At 24.4% G+C, this 24587-nt stretch overlaps 9 protein-coding genes across 9 annotated transcripts; 4 read left to right on the forward strand and 5 right to left on the reverse strand.

Moving 5' to 3' along the window:
* Positions 1-557: 557 nt before the first annotated feature.
* PCHAS_0816200 (BSD-domain protein, putative) lies at positions 558-2042 on the forward strand (the record flags this gene model as incomplete). Its single annotated transcript, XM_729305.2, has 1 exon — positions 558-2042. The coding sequence occupies one exon, from the start codon at positions 558-560 to the stop codon at positions 2040-2042; it is 1485 nt and encodes a 494-aa protein (XP_734398.2).
* A 741-nt stretch (positions 2043-2783) lies between these two features.
* On the reverse strand, positions 2784-4415 carry PCHAS_0816300 (type II NADH:ubiquinone oxidoreductase, putative; the record flags this gene model as incomplete). The annotated part of the gene is made up of 1 exon (XM_737339.2): positions 2784-4415. The coding sequence occupies one exon, from the start codon at positions 4413-4415 to the stop codon at positions 2784-2786; it is 1632 nt and encodes a 543-aa protein (XP_742432.2).
* A 1907-nt stretch (positions 4416-6322) lies between these two features.
* PCHAS_0816400 (SUMO-conjugating enzyme UBC9, putative) lies at positions 6323-7235 on the reverse strand (the record flags this gene model as incomplete). Its single annotated transcript, XM_016797871.1, has 4 exons — positions 6323-6451; positions 6553-6635; positions 6776-6896; positions 7089-7235. The coding sequence occupies 4 exons, from the start codon at positions 7233-7235 to the stop codon at positions 6323-6325; spliced, it is 480 nt and encodes a 159-aa protein (XP_016653781.1).
* Positions 7236-8934: 1699 nt separating this feature from the next.
* PCHAS_0816500 (ribonuclease H2 subunit C, putative) lies at positions 8935-9852 on the forward strand (the record flags this gene model as incomplete). The annotated part of the gene is made up of 1 exon (XM_016797872.1): positions 8935-9852. One exon carries the CDS (start codon positions 8935-8937, stop codon positions 9850-9852), a length of 918 nt encoding a protein of 305 aa, XP_016653782.1.
* A 171-nt stretch (positions 9853-10023) lies between these two features.
* On the reverse strand, positions 10024-12063 carry PCHAS_0816600 (heptatricopeptide repeat-containing protein, putative; the record flags this gene model as incomplete). Its single annotated transcript, XM_736788.2, has 1 exon — positions 10024-12063. One exon carries the CDS (start codon positions 12061-12063, stop codon positions 10024-10026), a length of 2040 nt encoding a protein of 679 aa, XP_741881.2.
* Positions 12064-12822: 759 nt separating this feature from the next.
* PCHAS_0816700 (ATP-dependent 6-phosphofructokinase, putative) lies at positions 12823-16743 on the reverse strand (the record flags this gene model as incomplete). The annotated part of the gene is made up of 1 exon (XM_016797873.1): positions 12823-16743. One exon carries the CDS (start codon positions 16741-16743, stop codon positions 12823-12825), a length of 3921 nt encoding a protein of 1306 aa, XP_016653783.1.
* Positions 16744-19203: 2460 nt separating this feature from the next.
* PCHAS_0816800 (conserved Plasmodium protein, unknown function) lies at positions 19204-21171 on the forward strand (the record flags this gene model as incomplete). Its single annotated transcript, XM_733996.2, has 1 exon — positions 19204-21171. One exon carries the CDS (start codon positions 19204-19206, stop codon positions 21169-21171), a length of 1968 nt encoding a protein of 655 aa, XP_739089.2.
* A 576-nt stretch (positions 21172-21747) lies between these two features.
* PCHAS_0816900 (conserved Plasmodium protein, unknown function) lies at positions 21748-22446 on the forward strand (the record flags this gene model as incomplete). The annotated part of the gene is made up of 1 exon (XM_728485.2): positions 21748-22446. One exon carries the CDS (start codon positions 21748-21750, stop codon positions 22444-22446), a length of 699 nt encoding a protein of 232 aa, XP_733578.2.
* A 768-nt stretch (positions 22447-23214) lies between these two features.
* Positions 23215-24003, reverse strand: PCHAS_0817000 (cytochrome c oxidase subunit ApiCOX30, putative; the record flags this gene model as incomplete). Its single annotated transcript, XM_737362.2, has 2 exons — positions 23215-23687; positions 23904-24003. 2 exons carry the CDS (start codon positions 24001-24003, stop codon positions 23215-23217), a joined length of 573 nt encoding a protein of 190 aa, XP_742455.2.
* Between the last annotated feature and the right edge of the window lie 584 nt (positions 24004-24587).

A 24587-nucleotide genomic window follows, 5' to 3' on the forward strand; every position in this document is an offset into this window, starting at 1 on the left:
TAATTAATATTATTAAGAGAAATAAAATAAATAAAAATATATACTTGTCTTTTTTTTCATTATTTTTTCTTATTTCATAGTTTTATTTTATTTATCTCTTAATTTTTATTAATTTTATTTTTATACAATATTTATTAGATTATATTTGTCCATTTCAGTTTTTTTATTTTCCTCCCCTCATTTCAACAAAATACAAGTATCAAAATTATGTACCATAAAAAAAAAAAAAAAAAAAAAAAAAAAAATATATAACTATACAAACATATGTAAAGATACCATTTAATCTGTAATATATATACAACGTTTTTTTTTATAAATAAATAAATTAGAAAAAATAAATTTCCTATAATTTGAATTTCGTTTTTTATTTCGTTGAACAATGTTGTGTAAAAATAGTAGGAAGGTCAACGTCAGTATTGTATGGAAATAAATTATATGACGCTCAAAAAAAATTTGAAAAAAAAACTTGAAAAAAAAAACGTGAAGATATGATATATTTGTTTATTTACTGATTTATTGTACAGCCTTTTTTAACTCCTCCCCTAATTTGATTGAAGATGTATTCATTATGGAAAGAGTTAAGTAACCAGGTGAAAAAGAAAGCAGAGAACATAAATACAATTTTAAATGAAATAAATAATGTAAATATAGACTCGAGTGATAATAATGCAGGGAATAATAATACAAATTCGATGAGTTTAAAAACAAGTATTAATAATAAGATAAACGAACTAAATAATAAATATATAATAAATGCAACTGAATCTCCTGAGTTTATATATTATAATAATAAGATCGTAAATGGTATTAACAATTTTAAAAAAATCGTTAGTGATATATATCATGAAAAAATAAATACAATTAATGATGGAAATGAAAATGGAAATTATTATAATTCAAATTCAATCTTAAATGATTGTAAAATATATTTATCTCGAATTGTACCATGGAAAAAAGGTGACATCATGGTTTCAAAAATTTACAGAAAAAAATATGGTGAGTCATGTCCTATCAAATTACCTGATAATAATATTAATCAGATTATTTATGAACAAATATTAAAATTAAATAAAGATAAAAATAAAATTATTAATACTATTGTATTACAAAATTATAATTTTAATTGGGAAAAAAAAAAAATACAAACTGAAGAGATCCTCAACCAAGACAACAATTTGGTATTAACAAAAAATTGTATTGTTCCCCAATATATGAATGAAATAGCTTTTTGGAAATCTTATTATTTTAACATCGATATTATATATAATGAGATAGCAGACTATATTTACGAAAACAAGCAGACCATATTTGATGAGTACATGCAAGCTGAGCATGCAAAAAACGATGAAGCAAAAAACGATGAAGCAAAAAAACGAAATTCTAATCTAGTTCATCATAATATGAATAATTATGCCGGTATATATGACAAAGCAGAAAACAAATACGAATTTCCAGATCGAAACAATTTAGTAACCTTTTCCTACTCTGCATCTTCGTCCTTTATTAGAGGCTTTGATGAAGCATATGATGAAAGTAAAAGGTTAGCAGACAAAACAGAGTCTACTGAATTGATAGATATAAATTTAACTGAAATGAAAAATAATAAAATTGTTATTTTAAATCCAAAAAATCATGATAAAATTGAACCATCAAACAGTCAGGAAAAACAAACTAAACAAGACATCAATATTAATAATGAAAATAACTTATGTTATGATACTAAAGTAAATAAAATAAAGATGGATAGTGATAGTGAAGAAGTTCTATTCCATTTTGATGACCCCAATAAGAACTCATCTCTTACTAATAATTTAGAAAATAAAAACAGTAACCCTATTGATGCCCCTCGAAATGAAACTCATCAAACTTCGAATATTCAAACAGATTCAAATAAAGTCAGTGAAAAATATAAAGAGATAAATATCGATGAGTTTAATTTTACGGATGACATAAATTTTGGTGATGACATAAATTTTGATGGCATAAATAAATTCGATGCCAAGGAGTTAGAACAATTTGAAAAAGATCTCTTGAATGCTTAGAAGTTTATTCAAGGGAAATAAAAATGAATATCCATTTCATGTTTAGAAAATGTTATCACATGTTTGTATATCCTCACTATTCATTTGCTTATCTTTTAAATTTATTTCTTAACATCTTTTGGCTATATTTTTTTGTTGTGTATAAAAAGGGTGTGAACTCATTTTACTACACTATCTTTATTCTTTCCATTTTTTACTGCTTGTTTTTATTAGTATTTATTTGCGTCTTTAATTTATTTCTATTTAATTAGATTTTATTTAGAAATTCCATGGCTTTACATAGAATTCTAAAACTCAAAAATGAAACATTTTGTTTTTATAATATTTATTCATTAACTATTTGATAGAGAAATATAGCAGAGTGAATTTCCTGCATGAACAAAGCATGGCCTATTCATTTGGAATCGCGTACACTCGTAGTGTGCGCATTGATAAGAGGGGGATGACCCGCTCTCGGTTTTATCGTGTGAATAATTTATGCCTCCTGAAGAGGAGCTCAAATTGGTGAATTTAAAGTGTGGTGAAAAACGATGAAAAAATATGAAAATAGTGAAGTGAAAAAAGATGAAAATAGGGAACTGTGAAGTGAAAAAAGATAAAATGGTGAAGTGAAAAAAGATGAAATGGTGCGGGCCCAAAATTAAAAGCATTGTGCAGGCAAAACACGTGAAACAAAACATAAAAAATTATGTACAAAAGGAGCTAAATAAGGAATTGCCAAATTACTATGCATGTGTGTGATTAGTAAAATGGTCTACCATAAATCTTCGTTCGTAAAAAGCTGAAGATAAAGATAAGTCGTGATCTCCAGGTTAATAACATTTGCATATAAATAATTTTCCAAAATGTAAATGAAAGAGGCCCACCTTTAATTTCATAAAACGGCAAATGAGCAACCACTTGATGATTACCTATATATGCTAAAGACCCTTTCCATTTTTCAATAAATGGTGGTATGATATTATTATTTTTATAATATAAATGATTGTTAAATATGTTTGATAAATAAAAAGCTTCTTGCTTAGCATTTTGTGCTGTTGGTGGTGGAGACTTATAATTTTTATCAACCATTATTAGATAGTCTTCCAATTCTTTTTGATTCATTTCTGTTTTTTTATTTTTATTATAATCCCATTTTTTATTACTAAGTTGAGGAAATATATTTGATAATTCTTCTGATTTATTTTTTAATGTATCTGATGTAACTTTTGAATCACCTAAACAGTTTATTATTTTATCCATATGCTCATGAGATTTTATGGGTTCGATTTTTTTACAATCCCCTATTGCATAAACATCATTTGTTGGTATTCCAATTACTTTTAAATGTTGGTTTACATTTAAAATTCTATTATTAACCTGTTCAGGTATTTTTTTTATAAAATTATTTATTAATGGTGTTTGAGCTAAGCCACTAGCCCAAATTATCATACCATAAGGAATTTTTTTTGGCTCTTCATTTTTATTTATACTTGATTTTATATAAAAATGATTTTCATCAATTTCAGTTACATGATAATTTGTATACACATTTATATTTAATTTTTTAAAATTATCTTTTGTAAAATTTGAAATATTTTGTGTAAATGTAGGAAGTAAATTATTACCTCCTTCAACAATAGTAATAGATATATATTTATAAATTTGTTTATATTTATTTTTTATATCATTATTTACAAAATCTGCTAACTCAGCTGCCACTTCAACACCTGTTGGTCCACCACCAACCACAACAACATGTAACATATTTTTCACAAACTCATCGTTTGTAGTATTACCATTATACTTTGCAGACGTATTGTTCGTCTTTATTTCTTTTAAACATGCTTCTAAATTAGAAATAAATTTTTTTCGTATTTTTAAAGCATCAATTACATCTTTTATATAAAATGCATATTTATCTACACCCTTTATATTAAAAGAATTCGTTTTTGCTCCTACTGAAATAATTAAATAATCATATTTGATTTTAATTTCATTATTACTATTTGTATCTTCCTTACATTTGATATACTTATCTTTATATACTATATCTGTACATTCGAGCTTTAAATATTTTCCTGAGATATTGTTTTTTTTTAATAAAATATCAATACGTTCTGAACAGGCATCTACATTTAATGTGCCACTACATAAGCATGGCAATAAAGGAGTGAAAGTAAAATAATTCCTTGGTGAAACTAGTGTTACATCATATTTTTGAAAATCTATATTTAATAAAAAATGTATACCACCCCATCCTGATCCTAAAATAACTACTTTTTCTCGTTTTTTATTTATATAATTTACATTTTTTAATTTATTTGAATCACAAAAACTTGACATAGCTCGAAATACTCCCATCACTTTTCGATGCTTCACATTCGATATCATTGTTTACTGTGTAATGTAAATAAGTAAAAATAACAAATCGGGAGAATAAATAAATAAGGAACAAAGACGTATTGCCTGCTATTTGTTATGTGCGCATACATTTATATACACAGGTTTATGTAAGTATTGTGTGGCAACGCTAGGCAATACGTACGATGGAATATATGCAGAATAGATGCACATGTTTTATAAAAATATATAAGATAATAAAATGAAAACTATTTAAAAATACATACACAAAATAAAGTATATTCAGTACGTAAGTACATTCATAATGCCTTATTTATGCGCACACATATTGGAATCTAATTATGTAGCTATAACTATACAAATTTTATAAGTTGTATAAAATTATTTAATAATAAAAATTGATTATGTTACACATATTTCTCGTACTCATCATGTTTTATATATACATAGGAATGAATACTTGGTGAAATGAAAAAAAGATTTTCGTAAAAAAGGAAAGGGAAGCAAATTCATCCCATGCCTTATTAAATAATCTAAGTACGAAAAATATGAAAAAAAATTAATTCTTTACATAAAACATTATTTAAGTACTGATATGTATATTACACAAAAATAAAGCTAATATATATAACAGTAAGGATGAAAAGGTTTTATATAATTTACCAAAATAATAATAAAAATTTAAAAGAATATTTTTTGGGTATCACGCACAATTAGAGTGTATGTATGATATCCGCCTTATAAAACACACAAGGTATACTTATTCAATTGTGTTAAAATTTTATTTTGTTTTGAAAATGCAAAAAAGAATATTTATTAAATTGTAATTGTACAAAAAAAGTTATGTTAAAATGTATAGCGAGCAATAAACTATTTTCCAAGTGCTGAAAAAAATATGCTATATATATATATTTTCTTTTTCGTTTTTATTTTACATTTTTTATATACCCACATAAGCACACGTTTTAATAAAAACGTATATTTTTCGTTCTTATCAGACATACATAAATTGTATATATTTGGAAAAATCACCAAGTATTAATATTTCTTCCCTCGTTTTTTTTTTTCATTATTTTTATATTATTTTATTTCCTTATTTCAAATATACACCGATTTCTTTTATCAGTTCGAAACAACTTTATCTATGCCTTTCATTGTATTTATTTTTTTTCAAATATAATTAATTTGAAATAAAAAGAACGAACAATAACACCTAACCCATTTGTACGCCCTTAAACCTAAAATATAAATACACACACAAAATTGATATGGACATATTCTTATTAACCCTCTAAAGGCTATTGGCACGATTGTTATGGGTTTTTAAAAATGTATATATATTTTATTTAAACCCTAATTTATATTATTATTAAATTTTTTTTTTTAAAATATTAAATTAATTTTCAAGCCCATTTATGTTTTTTTTATAAAATTCAAACACATGAAAACATATCTACGGATATAATGGGCATACATATAAATGTAAACATATATAGATTAATATATACAATTTAAAAAAAAAAAAAAAATTAATTTATAATATTATATCATTGCTTAAAAATAACGCATTTTTTTTACACACCTTGCAAATTCACATATAACCATATATATGAGGATATATATAATGCTGGTATAAATATTTTAAATATTCATATATAAATATAAGACCATATATAAATTATTTCCTAATTTTTCATAGGAAAATATGGTACTATTACTATTTAAAATATAGGATAACTTAAAAATGTGTTTTTTTTTTGTATTATAATTGATAAATGTAAATATCATTATTCATTTAAAAAATTATAATAAATTAACATACACAAAGACATGCAAATATATATATGCGGAGAATTGTGTGTTTCTTTTGCAATATATAATAATCAGTATTTTGGGTTTATATTTTGCATGCGTACACATATATTATTATTGTTTATTTAATCCTTTGGCCTAAATTCCATTGCTTGTTTTTTTACTTTTTTTTCATATGAATCTCTATCTTGTTGATATAATAAAAATGGCTCCGCTTGTGCAGGAGAATTGGGATTAGGGTTGTCAAGCAAATCCTAATTAAGGTTGTAAAAAATGGAAAAATATATATAGCTAGATATGTCTATACATGTTTTACCATACACGTATCAATAAATGAAAAAAAAAATTGTTATACTTGTATTCCCAAAAGAATTTGTTTAATAGTGATTGAAGGCTTCCAATCTTCATCCTCATTTAAGATTGATAAGCATACAGTTCCTAAAAAGGGTATACACATAAAATTGAAAAAAAAAAAAAAAAAAAAAAAAATAGCCAATGAAAAAGCGAAAAAATAGCTAGCTGTACATATGTACATATATATATGGCATCCATTTTGTTCGTTTTTTTTGGATAAATACCTGATGGATAAATATTTGGATGAAATAAAACGGTAGTAAATTTGCACTTAGGTGGTTTACTTGGATAATCATCAGTAAATTCCATAGTAATTGGAAATTCGCCACCTTCCCATAAACCTCCCTACAAATAATAAACAATAAAATATTAGTTGATAAAAAGACATAACATTAAGAAATAATTGGTGACAATGCTTAGGAGTACGATATTTTGTATTGTTCTGTTATATTCATTTATTTTATTTCCTTGTCCATATAATATATAAAAATAACTTTAAAAAAAATTACTAGTTATATATACATGAAATATTTATACCTTTTTGCCTGGTATTTTACATATCCATTTCATAATATCTAGTCCTTTGCCATCACTCATGGGACTATATTTTGCTGAGAATCCAGCAGGATGGTCTTTTCTCCATTCTGCTCTTTCTTGCGCTAATCTTTTTTTAGCAATAGACATTTTTTCATTTATTTATATTAAAAAAATTAATAATAATATAAAATAGTGTTAATATTCACTTGAATGTTCTTAAAAATTTAATTTAAACCCTTTTTCTTATATTTGTATTTTTGTAATTATATTATTTTGAATTTATTTTTCGTTTACAATATGTTATTTTGTACAAAATAATATTTACCTTTTATTCAAATAAAATATAAATAAAAAAAAAACAAATTAAAAAAAGTATGCATATATTATTAAAGCGGTAAATGGTATTTCACATGTACTACTTTTGTTTTTTTTTTTTCAACGAATCTATAGATAATACTTATATTTATACAATTATTATTAAAACATAATAATTTGTAAAATATTTCAAAAGATATTATTCATTTGAAAATAAACAAATCAAAATTTTACAAAAAAGAAAAAAAACAAAAGTAAAAAATGTATTCATTTATTAATTAATCATAATGATATGAATCGTTAATAAGTTCTTTTTTTTTTTCTCTTTTTTTTTTTCACTTTTTTTTTTTTTTTTTTTTTAAGAAAAAAGTGCAATCCATAACCTTTTAAAAATATATAAAATTATTTAAACAAACTAAACAGTTTAAATCAGATGTTTAAATAAATATGCAAACAATTAGTGTAAGTTCAAAATACATGTCTAGCTATCTTATTTTTGCCATAAAAAAAAATTATAAAAAAATATTTAAAGCACTACAATAAATAGTGAACCATAATAAGAGTTATAAGAATCGTATTTATACTCTGTTGAACTTGAATATCTGTTAATCAAAAGTACTTATTCCCCATCACATTATTATAGTTTTTATGAATAGTTATGTTTATATAATATGCACAGTTTGAATTCATTTGCATATGCTTAATATATTTAACCATTTGTAATATTCCCAATAATTATTTTACTTTTTTCTTGATTTTCCATAAAATATAAAATAATACTCTAGAGGAAATGCGGACTTATTGAATATGATAACTAATTATGTGGAGATAAATGTGTATGCTAGTACAGTATATTCCATATGTACATATAGAGACTGACTAACATTGCAATGCAAATATATGAGCCTTCTTATTGCCCACAGAGCTTTATATAATATTTAACTTTTCCAGTAACTTAAGTATAATTAAAATAAGAATTCTTAGCACTAGTTATGTAAAAATTTCAGACAATATTAAATAACAAAAAAAGGGAATTTATACATACCCCTGTGTGCTTATATATTTTGATAATTGCCGTTATTAATAAATGAAAAGATAATGAAAATTCGACAACTATAGATAATCCAAATGCGAAAAAATATATACATTAAAAAGAAGACATAGTATAGCGCATATGCAATATATTTATACAATACGCACATAAAAAAATAAATATAATATAAAAATAGTATATATTAATATTCAGCGACTTAAAGAATACATTTTACGTATATTTAAAGAAATTTTTTTTAATTCTTTAAAATTTTAAAATAAATTTTGCATTTTTTATGATGGCAACACATGTTTTAATTAATTTGCAATTCCAAAAAATATAACATATATTCAAAAGATAATTCAAATAATAATATCTTTGTCTTTTGATTGACGAAATCGAGACATAAATCAGTTGCATAAGTCACCAATTGAAAACACAGTTTAGCTATCTAGCTAGCCAAAAAAAAAAAAAAAAAAAAAAAAAACTGCAAAGACAATGAACTCCTTCTTTGGAGATGATACACAAGAAGAAGAAAATCTTCTTCAGGAAATCATAAAAGAAAAAAGTGATGAAATTCCTTATATTGTTAAAGAAATAGCGTGTTCTAAGTTAAGTTCAAATGTGAAAAAAAATATGGGAGTAGGAGTAAAAACATCTTTAAAGGATGAATGTGCAATAAAAAATGAGAAAGGGGGTGTAGAGGATAACACAAAAAATATAAACAATTGTTCAGAATTTAATAACCCAAACAAATATGATAATGATACAAATTTTGGAAATGAAATAAGACATAATAATGAATACATATTAAACGTTAAACTAAATACAAATATTTTTCCATTTCATATAAAAAAAAATGGAAAAATAAATTCAGATATATTTTTTATACCATATAAAAGTGAAGATAATAAAGATGTAATAACAAAATATACATATAATTATGACTATTATGATATATATCCCCAAAATGTTGAGCTAACTAATAAAAATTTTCATGCAAATAAAAAAAAAGATGGCGATTTGTCAAGCCATAACAATTTGATAAACTGTAAAAAGGAGCATATAGATAAAGAAGAGGAAAATAATTTTCAAAAATTTTTGGTACATTTTAGAGGACGATTATTTATTGGAAGTAATATAAATTATTCTTTTTTTAATGCCCAAACATTTTTAGCAACTTTAAGCAATGATGATCATACAGCTAGCGAAACACAAAATCAATTATGTTATGTTAATAAAAAAATACAAACTTATAATATGATACCTAGTGCTACTTATTGGAAACAAGATGAATATCCTGATATATCTGATTCAAATATACAAAAACTTCAAATGTTTTTTATTTCGCAATCGGTAGCTAATTATGATAAAGAATCCCAACTTAATGCATATGAAGGTGAACTCGTATTTTAACTCCAAACTGCTATTCAAAAAGAAAAAAAAAAACAAGCGTGTGCAATCTACACATATATGTACAGATTTATGTGCCATCTTTGAAGGTATTTCACCCGCTTGTTTTTTTCCACCTTTTTTATGGCGATTTAATTTATTTCAATATTTTCGTATATCCACTAATTTACAAATTCAGTTATTTTTTGTAGAACAAATCCAATCTGCATACAGAGCTCGCGATTTTTGGGATAAATAAATATTTTTTTTTAAAATTTTATCCTGAACATGTTCATTTAAAAATGAGATGTTATGCTTAAGTGTGTGCATTTTTTTTGAAATAATATTCTGACCATGTTCATAATTTTCATTAAATAAATTTATTTTTTTTTGGTTTATATGTATAATGTCACATAAGTAGGATCCTAATATATCCGATTTTATATTCAATTCGCTAAAACTGTTTATTAAAATTAGCGCATCTTTCATATCGTTGATAAGAAAACCATTTTCTATATTTATTGGATTAGTCTTGTTTTTATTTTCAATTTTTTTTAACAATATTTCTTCGCTTTTTTTTAATACTAATTCAGTTAAACTAGCGTTTTTTTTATATTTTCCAAACACATATGCAGAAAGCGAAAGATGGTGCATATTTGCATTATCTAATAAATTTTTTAAATAAATTTGAAATGCATTAAATATATCCTCATTATAAATATTTAGTTTAGCATAGTAATACATTATATTACACAAAGTTGATATATTCATTTTTCGTATGCTCAAAATAATTTTAGAATTTATTTTGTTCATTAAATTTTTATTGTCTTTACAATAATTAATATTATCTTCGTTCAACTTTGATATCCCACTTAATATAAAACTAAGTTGTTGGTCATCACAAGAAAGTATTTTTTTTTCGATCTCTTTAAATATGTTTGAAATATAATCTATATTTTTTATTTTTAATTTCATATATCCATTAATTATTAGTGATAAATTCCGAATTGTTAAGAAATTTACGTTTTTATCTATTTTTTCACAAATTATTTTTAAAAATTCGGTAGATACATGAAAAGGGATTCTACAACATGAATTAATTATCAATGATAAAGATTGTGGATTCATACTTTCTATTTTTTTACTTATTTCTAATAATAGTACATCAAAAAATTGGTTTAGCATTTCTTTATGTTCACTCTTTTCTATTATGTCATCGTAACATTTGTCAATTTCATTTTGGGTGTGTCCTTTTTCATAAATCTCAGGATTATCTTCTGTATTGTTCATACAATTAGTGTGCTCATTTTTCATAGAATCTTTTTCAACAATATTTATATTAGTAGATGCATGATTATTGGGACTAGTTTCCGATTCTTCATCCTTTTCTTCATCTTTCTCTTCATCGACTTTTAGTTCACTCGAATTTTTATTCGCATCATTTGGTACTTCTACATAATCATCATGTATAATGCTTGTTATTTTTCCTGACCTTTTGAAATGCAAGCTTTGTTCTGATAAATAACTTTTATTATTGTTTGATATGAATATTTTGTTTAAGTTTGGATCTTCAGCTTTTAAGAAATCTGGAGAAGGCTTAATTATTTGAGATAGCGAATTTAGTAACATTACTAAGCCTTGAGATGTACATGTATCTTTGTAGTTGCCAAAATTTTGTATAAAATATATTAACAATTTAAAACTCATGTAGCGATATGTTTGGTTGTTACAATGTTTTGCATATGCATTTAAAATAATAATGATTGGAAAAGAATTATTATCAATTTTAATTTTTAATATACGAGATAATGCAATTTCAAAAAATTGTTTATCATAATAATTTAAATGATTTAAGGCTTGACATATGTGTGCAAAGGATAATAAATCTGTTTTATTTATTTCTTTATATTTTATTTTTTCTATAAATTTGTAAATTACTTTTATATCTCTATATCTTACTTTCGAATAGGAATAAAGTATTCTTCCAATTTCTTTTGAATTAAAACTATTAGAAATTTTATCAGCCCTCTCACTAAGTCTTTCCCAAGTTATTTTATCAAATGGACCTTCATTTGAAACTCTCTCGAAAATATTTGTAATTCGACTATGCCCCATCCAGGGGATACCTGCTAAGGTATCATAGGAAACATATCTCTTACTTTCAAAAAATGATAAGTATATTTTTTTATCTCTCTTTAGGAATTTTACTAAGCTTATACTATTATGTCGTATCATTGTTAAGGAAACTTCGTTCCTCTTTTTTGAGCAGGGGAACCAGTTATTTTCTCATTGGCCAACAAATCCAAAAATTTTAAATATAAAAAAAAAATGTAAATATAATGTAAGAAAAAATATGAAAAATAAAAATAAAAAAAATATAAATTAATTGGAGGAAAATTGCATATTTTAATTGGCCAACGGCGCTAATTATTATTATTCAACATGACGTTGCGCCGTTGGTTTTTTTCGCTAGCTTAAAAAATGAGAAGCCTTTAATGAAATAAAAAATGGAAAATTAATGTAGTGAAAGCAACTAATTTTTCGAATACAAAACATGCCTTTATACTGCGCATGCTCTACATATTCGTTTAAAACATATGTTAACATTTTTAGCGGCTCAAGTGATTTCCCTTAAAAAAGGAAGCAATCGACCAAGCATATGTATGTATATATTATATGGAGATGTGTGAAGGATGCCCACGCAACCTATTCGCGCATTTTCAATTTGTTTAATTTTTAATTCATTTGAACGTTTTAAAGTTTGCCAGTCATCACAAATCAAAGTAACACATAGGGCATGAAATAATAATACATACAAAGGTGGTGAAATAATATAAAATAGGAAACTATTTATTTAAGAAGATGCAGTTACAACATCATATATATAAGTGATCATTACGTAATAGTATAAAAATTATGCAATGTTTTATAGTGTGCTAAATATGCAGAGAAAAGAAAATATGAATATACTTAATTTAGATAAAATATATAAGTTTAAATAAATTTTTTATTGTTTTCAGTTTTTCTTTGATGTTCCCAATCATAGTAATCTTCAATACTTCCTATAGAGGGCATACTTTGTAATATGTCATTTGGTTTATATGCCATAACAAGCATACCACATAATTGAACAAAAACATTTTTTAAATAATCAGCAGATACACCAAATCTACATGTATCTTTTAATATATTTGCATAACATTCTACATATCTTAACATTTCAAAATATTCTGATTGTTCTTCAAATAGGGTTCTATTATAATAGTTAGAAGCATTTCCTTCAAATTGTATTGGACCAGGATTACAAGAACTATCTTCCATTTGCCATTTTTGTAAAGCAATTTTTAAACTTCTATATGCTTTTCCGTTTAAATCAACAGGGGCACTAGGAATGACGGGTAAATCACCTTTGGATGCACTCTTTAATGATTTACTTCCTTGTCCTCTTAATAGTATTTTCATAAGAGAAATAAATGGAATTGCAAATAATTTCCAATCATTAACATTACCACATAAACCTCTTATAGATACTATATAACCTGTTAATCCACTTTCAATAACAATTGAAGCTGCATGACCATATGCATATGCTAACTTACAATCGAACTCTGAAGGTAATGAAGAACGTCCTTGATAACCGAAAAAATGGGTTAACCCCATAAACACTCCGGAATATTTTCCTTTTGCTTTTCTTTGATGTAATTCTTCTTTAACCATTTGTAATAATAATTGTTCAGTTTCTAATTTTTCAAAACGCATAGATCTTAAATCAACATGTAATAATTCTTTAATAATAAATTGTGGGAATGTTTTGATTAATGCTAAACTCCATGGTGTTAATTTTGCTATCCATGGTGATTCTTTTTCAATTTTTTCATTTGACAAATTAACTAAATCATTTCTTGCTTGTATTACTTCTCCTTTTTCCGATGCTTCATTTAGTATATCACTTATTTCTGTTAATAATATTTTCATATGTGGTAAGTGCATTAATAGTGCATCTGGAATTAGAACTGTTCCATAATTCTTTCCTAATTCTGCTCTAGCACATATTACATCAGCTATATCTTGAACAACTCTCCATAGTGTTTTATCAGCTGCTCCATATTCTTCAGCTATGATAACCATATTTGGATGCGTTTGTAATGCACATTCTAATACTTCATGAGATGGTGAACGACCCATTAATCGAATGAAATGCCAGTATTTAGGCATACTGACTGCATCTGTAAGAACATTACCAATTAATGATGCATAAACTTTTGTACTACTATCAAAACCAACACATGTTTCAATTAATTCATGAATCAAATTATTAGAACCCGTTAATGGTATTCCAACAACAGATGTATGAATTTTTTTTTCTAAAAAGTATTCAGCTAATAATGCGGCTTCTGTTATGGTCACATTTGAACCAGGCATTACCAAACCATTTAATTGTAACTTAGATACAGTTTCACAAACTTTATTTCTATTCTCTTCATCAAATAATGAATGTTCTGGTGAATTTCCTGTTAATTCTAAACCACCTTGATTTAAATGCTTAGCAATGTTTTCATCATTTATGATTATGTACTTATTATTTAATAAGCCATATAATCCATAAAATGCTATACAAACACCTTTTAACAATTTTAAACGTCTGTATAAACCACATAATACATTCATAGCACCTGGGGATTGTCTAGATAAAAATACAATTCCTATTTTGATTTCAAAAGCTATAGGTGATGCATACTTATCATGAAATATTTCTTGGATTTGAAATTTGTTTTCGTAAGACATGTTTGGATAATTTGATAATATTTGTTTTTGAGTATATGGATCATTTGATATATATTGTTTTCCTGCTCTTACTTTTGCTTTTAAATCGGAACATAGTTCAGGTAATTCCAATTTATTATATAAACGTGATGTTTGTAATTCAGACATGCATCCAAGTGACTTATATCCTGATTGATGTTGTACTTCGCTATCTCCATTTTTATTTTGATTATTTGAAATTCCGCAAACAGGACTATCTTCCGTTTTGTCATTGCCACCTTTAGTAGTCGAATTAATTATAATATTCAAATCATCTGAGTTTTGACATAATAATTCATCTTTCTGTGGTATTTTAACAGTATAACATCTGTAGTTACTTAAATAGCCATTGAATTGTATTGGTCCTGGTGATCTATATAAATCATATAACGACCATAAATTTTGAACTTCTTTTAAAACTTTAAATAATGGGCTATTTAAGTCTACTAAGTATTTTTTGACAGCTGGATATTCTTTTCCTAAATTGTCTTTACATACATGCATTATTCTTAAAAATGGAATACCAGCGGGTATCCAATCTTCATAAGAATTTTTCAAATTTCGTATGATTGACATGTAACCAGTTTTCTTATGATCAATTAATAATGCAGCATTATATCCTAATGAATAACAATAGTTACAATCAAAATTTGATGGTAATGCACATCTACCTTCATATCCTAAGTAATGGGCCATAAAATGAATATTCAAATTAACATCTTTTAATTTAGCTAATTCGGATTCAACTAAATTTATTATTAATCTTTCTGTTGCAACTTTTCCAACTTGTATATAACCAGTTGATTCTCTATCTAATAACAATTGGTCCCTAATTATTTGTGGTAAGAAATTCCATAATTCTTTTGATTCTTTTAATTTAGATGGATCAAATGGTTCCGATCGATCCGATGTTTTTAAAATAATATTTAATTCTTCAATTAATATTTTCATTTCGGGTATAAATTCTATTAACCCCTCTGGTAATAAAATTACACCATAATCTTTATTTAAATCATGTCTTTTTAATATTATATTAACAATATTACTTACAATAGTTTTTAGTGGTATTTTATCTCTTTCGACTTCTTCACCAATCAATACAACATTTGGTCTTGTTTGTAATGCACATTCGAGCACAACATGTGAAGCAGATCGTCCCATAACTCGAACAACATGATAAACATTATTTCCTGTTTTTACATCTGTACATAAATTTCCTATTATTTCAGAATAGGTTCTAGTTGCGGTATCAAATCCAAAACTTATTTCAATTGCTTCACTCTTTAAATCACCATCAATTGTTTTGGGTACACCTATAACAGAGATAGGAACATTTCTTTCTTTAAGATATTCAGAAATTAATGCGGCATTACTATTTGAGCCATCACCTCCTATAATTACTAAACCGTTTAATTTTAATTTTAAAACAATATTTTCAATAGCTAGCAAATCATCTTTATTTTTAACTTTACCTCTACCTGACCATAACATATTAAAACCACCTAAATTACGAAACTTATTCATTAAGTTATCTGTTATTGTTACATAATTTTTATTATATAAACCATCTATACCTCCTAAAAATCCAATAACTTGAGATTCTTCATTATATCGTTTTGCATAATCATAAATACCTGATATAACATTATGTCCTCCTGGTGCTGGACCTCCAGATAATATAATACCAATTTTTAATATATTTCCACCTTTAAATGATTCATTATTTTTTGTTTCTTTTACATTTATCATTGGTAAACCATCTATACTTTTAAAAAATTTTTTTATTTCTTCGTATTCTTTTTTATTTATAAACTCATCTCCAAAATCTTCATCTAATATTTGATATTCACTTGCTAAGGCCTTAGGTAATGTAGGTTTATATTTTATCCTTTCATATTGTAATGGACTTAGATTATCATTTAAAGATGCTGAATGACCATGTTCTTTTAATTTTTTTATTTTTACATCCTTATTTTCTACTAAATAAAATCGATTTTTTGTTTCTTTTTCTTCTAAAAAATTTTTTGAAGTTAACTTTTGCATCAAACAATTTAACATCTCTGTGTCTTTAACTTGACTAGGGTTACTTTCTTTCTCTCTATGCTTCTCCATCGTTTGCCTCTTTACAAGTTTGTATATGCGTGTGTATGGTTACTACTATCCTTTTAATTTCAACGGTCGCAGTACTATTTAACTATTGAATCTGTTTGCTTATTTTTAAAGCTTGGCTGACAATTTTATTTTGTGGCCACTATTTGAGATAGGGCGTCTTCTCCTTTAACAATTGTATGTGTTTACAATAGATTGGAAAATAATGTAAATTGACAATCTGTTCTTTATATACTTTTAGTTACGATCAGTATAGTTATTTTTGAATATGCTAGTATATTTTTACTTGTGCATGTGTGAAAATATAACTTTATTTATTAATATAGCAAATAAATTTTATAAAATTTTACAAATATATTGTTGTAATTATTTTAAAAAAATTTATTCTTCACTAATTAGTATATGTAGATATATATATATATTCATGTGCATATCTTTTTTGTGTTGCAAAGTTTGACTTTTTCTAAATTATACGTCTTTAATATATTGACAAACTCAATTAAAAATACCAAAATGTAGGTAAATATATAATTATATATGAAAAATAAAAAGTACACTGTAAAATGCAAAATTTTTAAGTGGTTAAATATTTCTGCATTTCTATAAAAAGGCAAATGAATTTTATGTTCGGATTATATTATATACATATTTTTATATAATAATTTATTCAAACATTTTATAAATTTACCAATTAAGTCAACATTATTTCCTGTATATGCCACATAAAATTTTGTACATGTATATTTTGTATATGCTTATAGAACATTTATGGAATATATATATGACAATAAACTGTTTATTTAAATATAAATTTATTTTTAGTAAAATAACAAGGTCTACATATTATAACTATTTAAAAGGAAAAATCAGCTTAATTAAAAAGGTTAGTGGTTGGTTACTTAATAAATTTATATTTATGCATATATTATATAGTCATATAAAATAACTATACGCAAAAAGGATACTTAAACATCCTTATGTAAATCATAATAATGTGTTAATTCATGTATGTATAACATATATTAATTAAACTATATATATATTAATACAAATATATTAATTAGAATTAATTACTCACGCTGTGGGGGAAAATGATATAAAATATGACATGACCATAATTTTCATAATAAAAATAACTAAATGGAAAAGTCAATGAAAAATGAAAATTGAATATTTAAATTTAATTTATGTTATCATTGTTGATATATAATTTGATTTTTTTATTTTTAAAAAACTCATCATATATTATCCATGGAAAAAATAACATCAAAATAAATATATTTAACAATATAAATAATGCTACTTAAATTTATTTTTAATACAGCCTCTTTTGTGTACTACTACCAGTATATTTTGTTAGTATTATATTATCCATATAGCATTGTATATCCTATATATGTATATTACTCATATGGCATATATATATATTACTATATATTCATTGTATATGTATTATATTATATACTATATAAAGCACTTGGTGCAAATAAAATAGTTCGTGATTGTAGTAAATACCTATTAATGCGGGAAGTATAGGCTCTTCGCGAATTTATGGGGGTTTATTTTTTTTTAAGCAACTAGCTAAAATAACATATTAGTTACTATTTATTTATGTACAAAAGTGGCTTTTTTTTTTTTTTTTTTTTTTTTGTTAATATTTTATATTGCTATTACCAAGTAATAGGTAGCATAATGAAAGAATAAAATATATTATATGCATATTGCATACATAGAAATGTATGGAAAATTGCTTATAGTTCTAAATCGTTATAAAATTTTTATTTTTTTATTCGTATGCAAAAAAGGGGCATTATTTGTTGTAGAAAATGTTATAAGTACGTAAACGTATACTATACGAACAATGCCAAAAGGGAGGATATTTAAGTAACCATATTTTACTGCATGTATACTGCGTATAGCTATAGGGCTAGGCAAGCGTATTTAGACTGCTTTATTATTATACATTTTGTTCGCTCTTTTGAGGACAAAACAAAATAGTGCTTCCATTTTGACAATTCGAAACAACATAGTCCAGTTGTTATTATATAGAAATATTTCTTATGACAATCCATGAGGTCTATTATATTATTTTTTATAAAATAAAAAAAACGCACACACATATTTTTTTTTTTTTTTTCAAACTAGCTTTTTTTGCTAAATAGCTATAAAAAGCTAGATAAATTTTATTATAATTGTAATACGTATTAACACATTTGAAATAGTACCAACAAATATATTTATAAGAAAACATATATAATATCAAGCCAAATGGCATATAAAAAATGAATATATACATAATGAAGAAATACAATTTTATGTGTTTGATTGGTTAAACAACGAAACAAATTTCATAAATACACTTTTGTGTATTATTTGAATAATTTTTTTTCAAGCAATTGTCTATTACAAGTTAAAAGGATAAATTATAAACACTGCTTCGTTTAATATTCATTTTTGTTTTAAATGAAAAACGGTAATAAGGAAGTTAAACTGATTTACAGAAAATTAAATGACAATTTTTTTATCATAAATAAGCCTGTCAATTGGGTATTAGGAAAAAGGCGAAAAATAGACGAACAAAAAAATAATGCAAGCAATTATTTTTTAAGTGACTACATCAGTAGTTTAAAAAATGAAATACGAGAAAATTGCAATAAGGGAAACAATTATGATTATGTTAGTAACTTAACAAATTTAAGCATATCTGAAAAAAATGCATTTTTATACACAAACTCACCATTATATATGTATAACAATTTAAATTCAAATTTGTTTTGTAATACCAATAAAATAAAAAATACTTCGAATATATATAATAATACTTTTGTAGAAAAAAATTATATCGAATCTGTAATAAAACATGACTCTAGTACACACATTTATTATCCATATAAACTCCCTATATATATAAGCGGATTAGTCATATGCTGTAATAATTATTTGATATATAAAAAGTTTATTCAAATGATTAATGAAAATAAGTTAATACGTAAGTATCGATGTTTAGTATCAAGTCCATTTTCACACGTTGATATGAAAAATGGTGATATAGACAGTTTCAAAAAAAATAACACAATATTTTTTTCGGAAGAGAATACACAGTTTATTACTAAAAGTATGAATGTACCATCAAACCATACATATGAAACAAATATAAATAGCCAAATAAAATATAAAAATAATGAAGATATAAAATATAATACTAGTCAAAAGGTGTTCCAACATAGTTCTTCTTTACAAGCACAAAAAGAAGCAACCATCATTTTTCCATTTTATAATTTTTTTGATGAAAATATATATTCCACAAAATATCTTTATAATTTAGTAGACCTTGAAATAAACAAATTGAAACCGAAAAATAATAAAAAAGTGCAAATTGAAAAACATTTTATTTCTACGAATTTAGTTAAAAGTTCACCAATCACAAGTTTAAACAATTTAACTTCTTTTCTTCTAAATAATGCCATTACAAATAGCTTTGAACAAGCCAATTTTAGTGAAGCTAACAAAAGAATGGGGTTTCACGAAAATGAGTTAAACCCTGAACCCTCCAATAAAACAAACGACCATAGTCCTAGTTGTAGTACCGAATTAAAAAAGAATTTCATGAAACGAATAATAGATGGAGAAATCGATTTTCCACTTTCTTTTTTTGTCAACCAAGGTAATTTATATTTTTTCGAGAAAACGGTTGGAAAAAATTCTAAGCAATTTTCAATGATTTATAGTATTGAAAATTATAAAGATTATTTAGAAAAAAATAAAATTGTTATACCATCTTTATATGAACAAAGAATGGACAAACAAGATTGTGTAAAAAAAAGTAGATACCTTGAATATAATTTTAGTAATATATATATAGTCGATTTTATATTATTAGATAATTTAAAGACAGATCTTATTCGCTTTTTTTTTAGCGAAATGAAAACACCAATAATATATGATAACATATTTTATAAAAATAGTTTTAAAATAGATATAATAAATCAGATACTTATACAACAGTTAGAAAAAACTATAGATAAAAATGTTTATAAAGAAGATGCAAATGATATTTTTTATGATAAGTATTTTAATAATAGTGAATATACATATAACAAATCAGAAATAAATGAGAACAAAATAATCAACGACCATATTTATATGACAACACCAAACCCTTTTGACTCGTTTACTATTCCATTTGAAAAAAATACAACTAAAACTAGCGAACAAAATAAAATAAAGTTAAATCAAAATAGTTACTTCATAAATGAAGAGAATAGTCAAAAAGATACTGAGGATAGTAGACAAAAATATAACAAAGACGAATCATTTATTTCAAAAAATAATAATAATCTTTGCTTGGAATTATATCAATTACAATTTATTGATCCTATCAATAATGACCATATAATTGTTGAAAATTCATTACCCAGCTCTTGGATATAATTTAGATTATCTCCAAACTTTTCCAACTATTTTATGTTTTGTCATACTGTATATGTTTCACATATTCGCTAGTTAGCTATATCGTATAGCTTTGCTTATTTGTTTTGTAAATTTACTTTGTAAACCTATTTATTTTATTTTTTTTGAAACCATTTTTCAACCTTTTTAAATTTACTTTTCTATTTTTTATTATTTGTTTAAATATTTTTTATTTGCAATTTTGTCGTTTTTTCCGTTTATTGATATTTCGGAATTTATTTTTTAAGTTTGCAATAAACAATAACTGACAAATTTTATTTCCCCTATCTTTGAAATTTCATTTTTAACGTCATATTTTTTTTTTATAAAAATAGTTCGTTATTGTTGGCATAATTTTTTTATCTTTTAATTTATACGATTAAAATATTTGAAAAGAAATACAACAAAAGAGTATGTATAGAATATTGTCAGCTTTAGTAAAACAATTGGATAGCTGAAAAGAATGTAAATTACAGTAGGATGCATAAAACAATAAAAATAAAAGATAATCGACATATTCCTTAATAAATATATATCATAAAAATTGTTTTAAGCAAAATGATGAAATTTACAAGGGAAAGAAAAAAGTATAGAATTGAAAATCCGTATGACGAAAAACTTAAGTTGGAAAACCTTCAAAAACAAAATGAACAAGTAGAAGAAAAAATAAAAAATAAACAAGAAAGCCATAATAAAAATAATGAAACACAAATTAATAAGGCAGAACAATTTATGAAAATATACAAAAAATATATGGAACAAAATCAAGATTTTGAAAAAGTTCAAAAAGAAAATGAATATATAAAAGAAACAAAAGATAAGACAGTTAGGAGAAAGAAAATTAAAAAACTTAATATAAAACTTAAAAAAAATAACTTAATTGAAAAATTAATAAAAAATAAAGCCATTATGGTAGCTAAAAAACGAATATTAATTGGTTCAAAAGAAAAAACAAAAAAAAATAATACAAACAGTCACAATAAAACACCATCAGCATTTAATGAAAATAGTAAGAAAATACAAAAACTTATTACAAAATCAAATAGTGATATAAAAATAAGCAATACACAACCAGCCAACAATAACAAAAGTAATAACAACAAAAGTAATAGTAAAAATAAACAGAGCCGAATCGAAATAGTAAACAAGTATGACCAAATAGTGAACTCAAATAATTTTTTACAAAACCCTCTTGAATTTGCAAAGAATGCTTTAGAGCAAAAAAAGAAACCAAGTACTCCACCAAAAAAGTCTTAACAGCTTTACAAAAATAAAGTTATAAAAAAAAGTGTTATATGATAGTAAAATTTATATATCACGAATGAAAAGGTGAAGATATAAATTTTAGACTACCATAATGATCTTAAACTTTATAATGCTAGCCTATTTATGATGCAGGCAGGCAATAGTTCGAAGGTTACATGTGTGGTCATACACATAAAAGGGAGTATATATACATGCATAAGTTATTATGCATATTTTTTAAATACATATATTAATCTCCCATAGTTGAATATTACTATGGTTCATTTTTAACTATATTTATTTTTTGAAAATTTAAATAATTTTTTTTAATTTAGTTATTTTTTTGTTTTATTATACTTTGTTATATACATAGACATTAACTATGAATATGCATTTTTTAATATAAGCTAATAATTTAGTGTTACAAAAAAATAAGCACACACTTTGTATATATATAAAGGTAAATACTTCATTGAAGGTTTAATATACAAGCATGGTTGCAAATGTGATAAAATAACTAGTGATAAGGGAAACAAAGTAATATAAAAGCGAATTTAAGATGATTCTCTTACTTTTTTTTTTTTAATTTTCACTTTCATTTTTTTTCTTCAATGGGTAGCGAAAAAGTGGCTGTATATACACACGAAATAGTTGCATATATACGTGTTCCCATAAAATTTTTTAATAAAAATTGGATTAACCAAAATTTAGTTCAAAACCAAAGAATTAAAGAGAAAACATTTTAAATGATAATAATAATAATAGCATGCTAGAGCTTCTTTAATTTTTGATTTCGCGTTTTTTGTTTGCTTGTGTATTGTTATTTTTCGATTTATTTTGAATATAATCATGCATAATTTTTTGTAGTTCTATATTTTCCTTTAAACCAGGTTGAGCTTTTAAAATTTGTTCATCAATCTCTAATTCTTGCCTCCATTTTCTAGGTACTTCAACTCGTTTATAATTTTTAATTACGTCTGGCATTTGATAATTTCCTTTTTCTCTTTTAAGTACTTCTTCTCTTGCCTTTTCTAAAACAGCTTTTTCTTCTAAAAGTAGTTTCAAATATTCTGGTCGATCTATATATTCAAGATCGAAAAAATTTATAGGTAAATTATTGTCAACAGCTATTTGCGCTTTTTTAGCTAAATCATAATCAAACTCAACCATAGCATTTACATTTTCTTGTGTTAATGTAGCCCTAGGTCTTGTGATTAATTTCATTTCTAAGAGCTGGGAAACCGCCATAACCCCTGTTAACATAATCCAAAGAAAAAAATATATACACATATATGCACATTAATATATAACAATCAACGGTGAACTAATGTATCAACTATCCATAGCATATAGTATGTGCCTGTATTGGTGTTTATTTTTTATCTAATAAATAATCACAATTTAAAATTGCACTAAAAACATGGGACACATGTAGCACACTCTTTTATTCCCTTTTAATAAGTATATACCTGGGTGTGAAATGAAAGTCGTTTTATTTTGGCGGACTCCAAATGATACTAACACATCGCAGACTTTGCTAGATAACGCGTAGGATGTTCTAAATATCATTTTTTATGAACTTATATAAATACAGAAAAAAAAATATATCATTACATAATGTGTTACAGTAATATATGAAAAAATGTAAAATAAAATAAAACGAAAAAATATCTATGTTTTATTTTTTTCTATTTAATCCAAAAAATATAATAATTATAAATGCATACACTGCTAAGGATTGCTTAAAGTATCATTATCTCAGTATTAATATATACTAACATTTTACACTAAAAAAATAAATAATTTTTTACTTAGGAAAATAAAAATAATAAATTTTTTATATTAATATATTTGTAAAAAAAATTATAATATATAATTATGTAAAATATTGGCATAACAATTTTGTGAAAAAAATATATTTGGCCGAAAAAAAAATATTGCATATATGTGAAAAAAAGCTGGTAATCATATTCCCTTTAAAAGTGAGAAATATTTCCTAAAAATAATTTTCAAATTTTTACCTTTTTTATCATTTATTAATCGCCAAAGAGTGTTATTTAACCGAATATAATTAAAGGCATATTTTTTATGTTTTCTTGTTTTCTTGTTTTTTTGTTTTCTTGTTTTTTGTTTTTTGTTTTCGTGCTTCTTCT

This window comes from Plasmodium chabaudi (assembly GCF_900002335.3).
Source record: "Plasmodium chabaudi chabaudi strain AS genome assembly, chromosome: 8".
Lineage (NCBI taxonomy): Eukaryota > Apicomplexa > Aconoidasida > Haemosporida > Plasmodiidae > Plasmodium > Plasmodium chabaudi.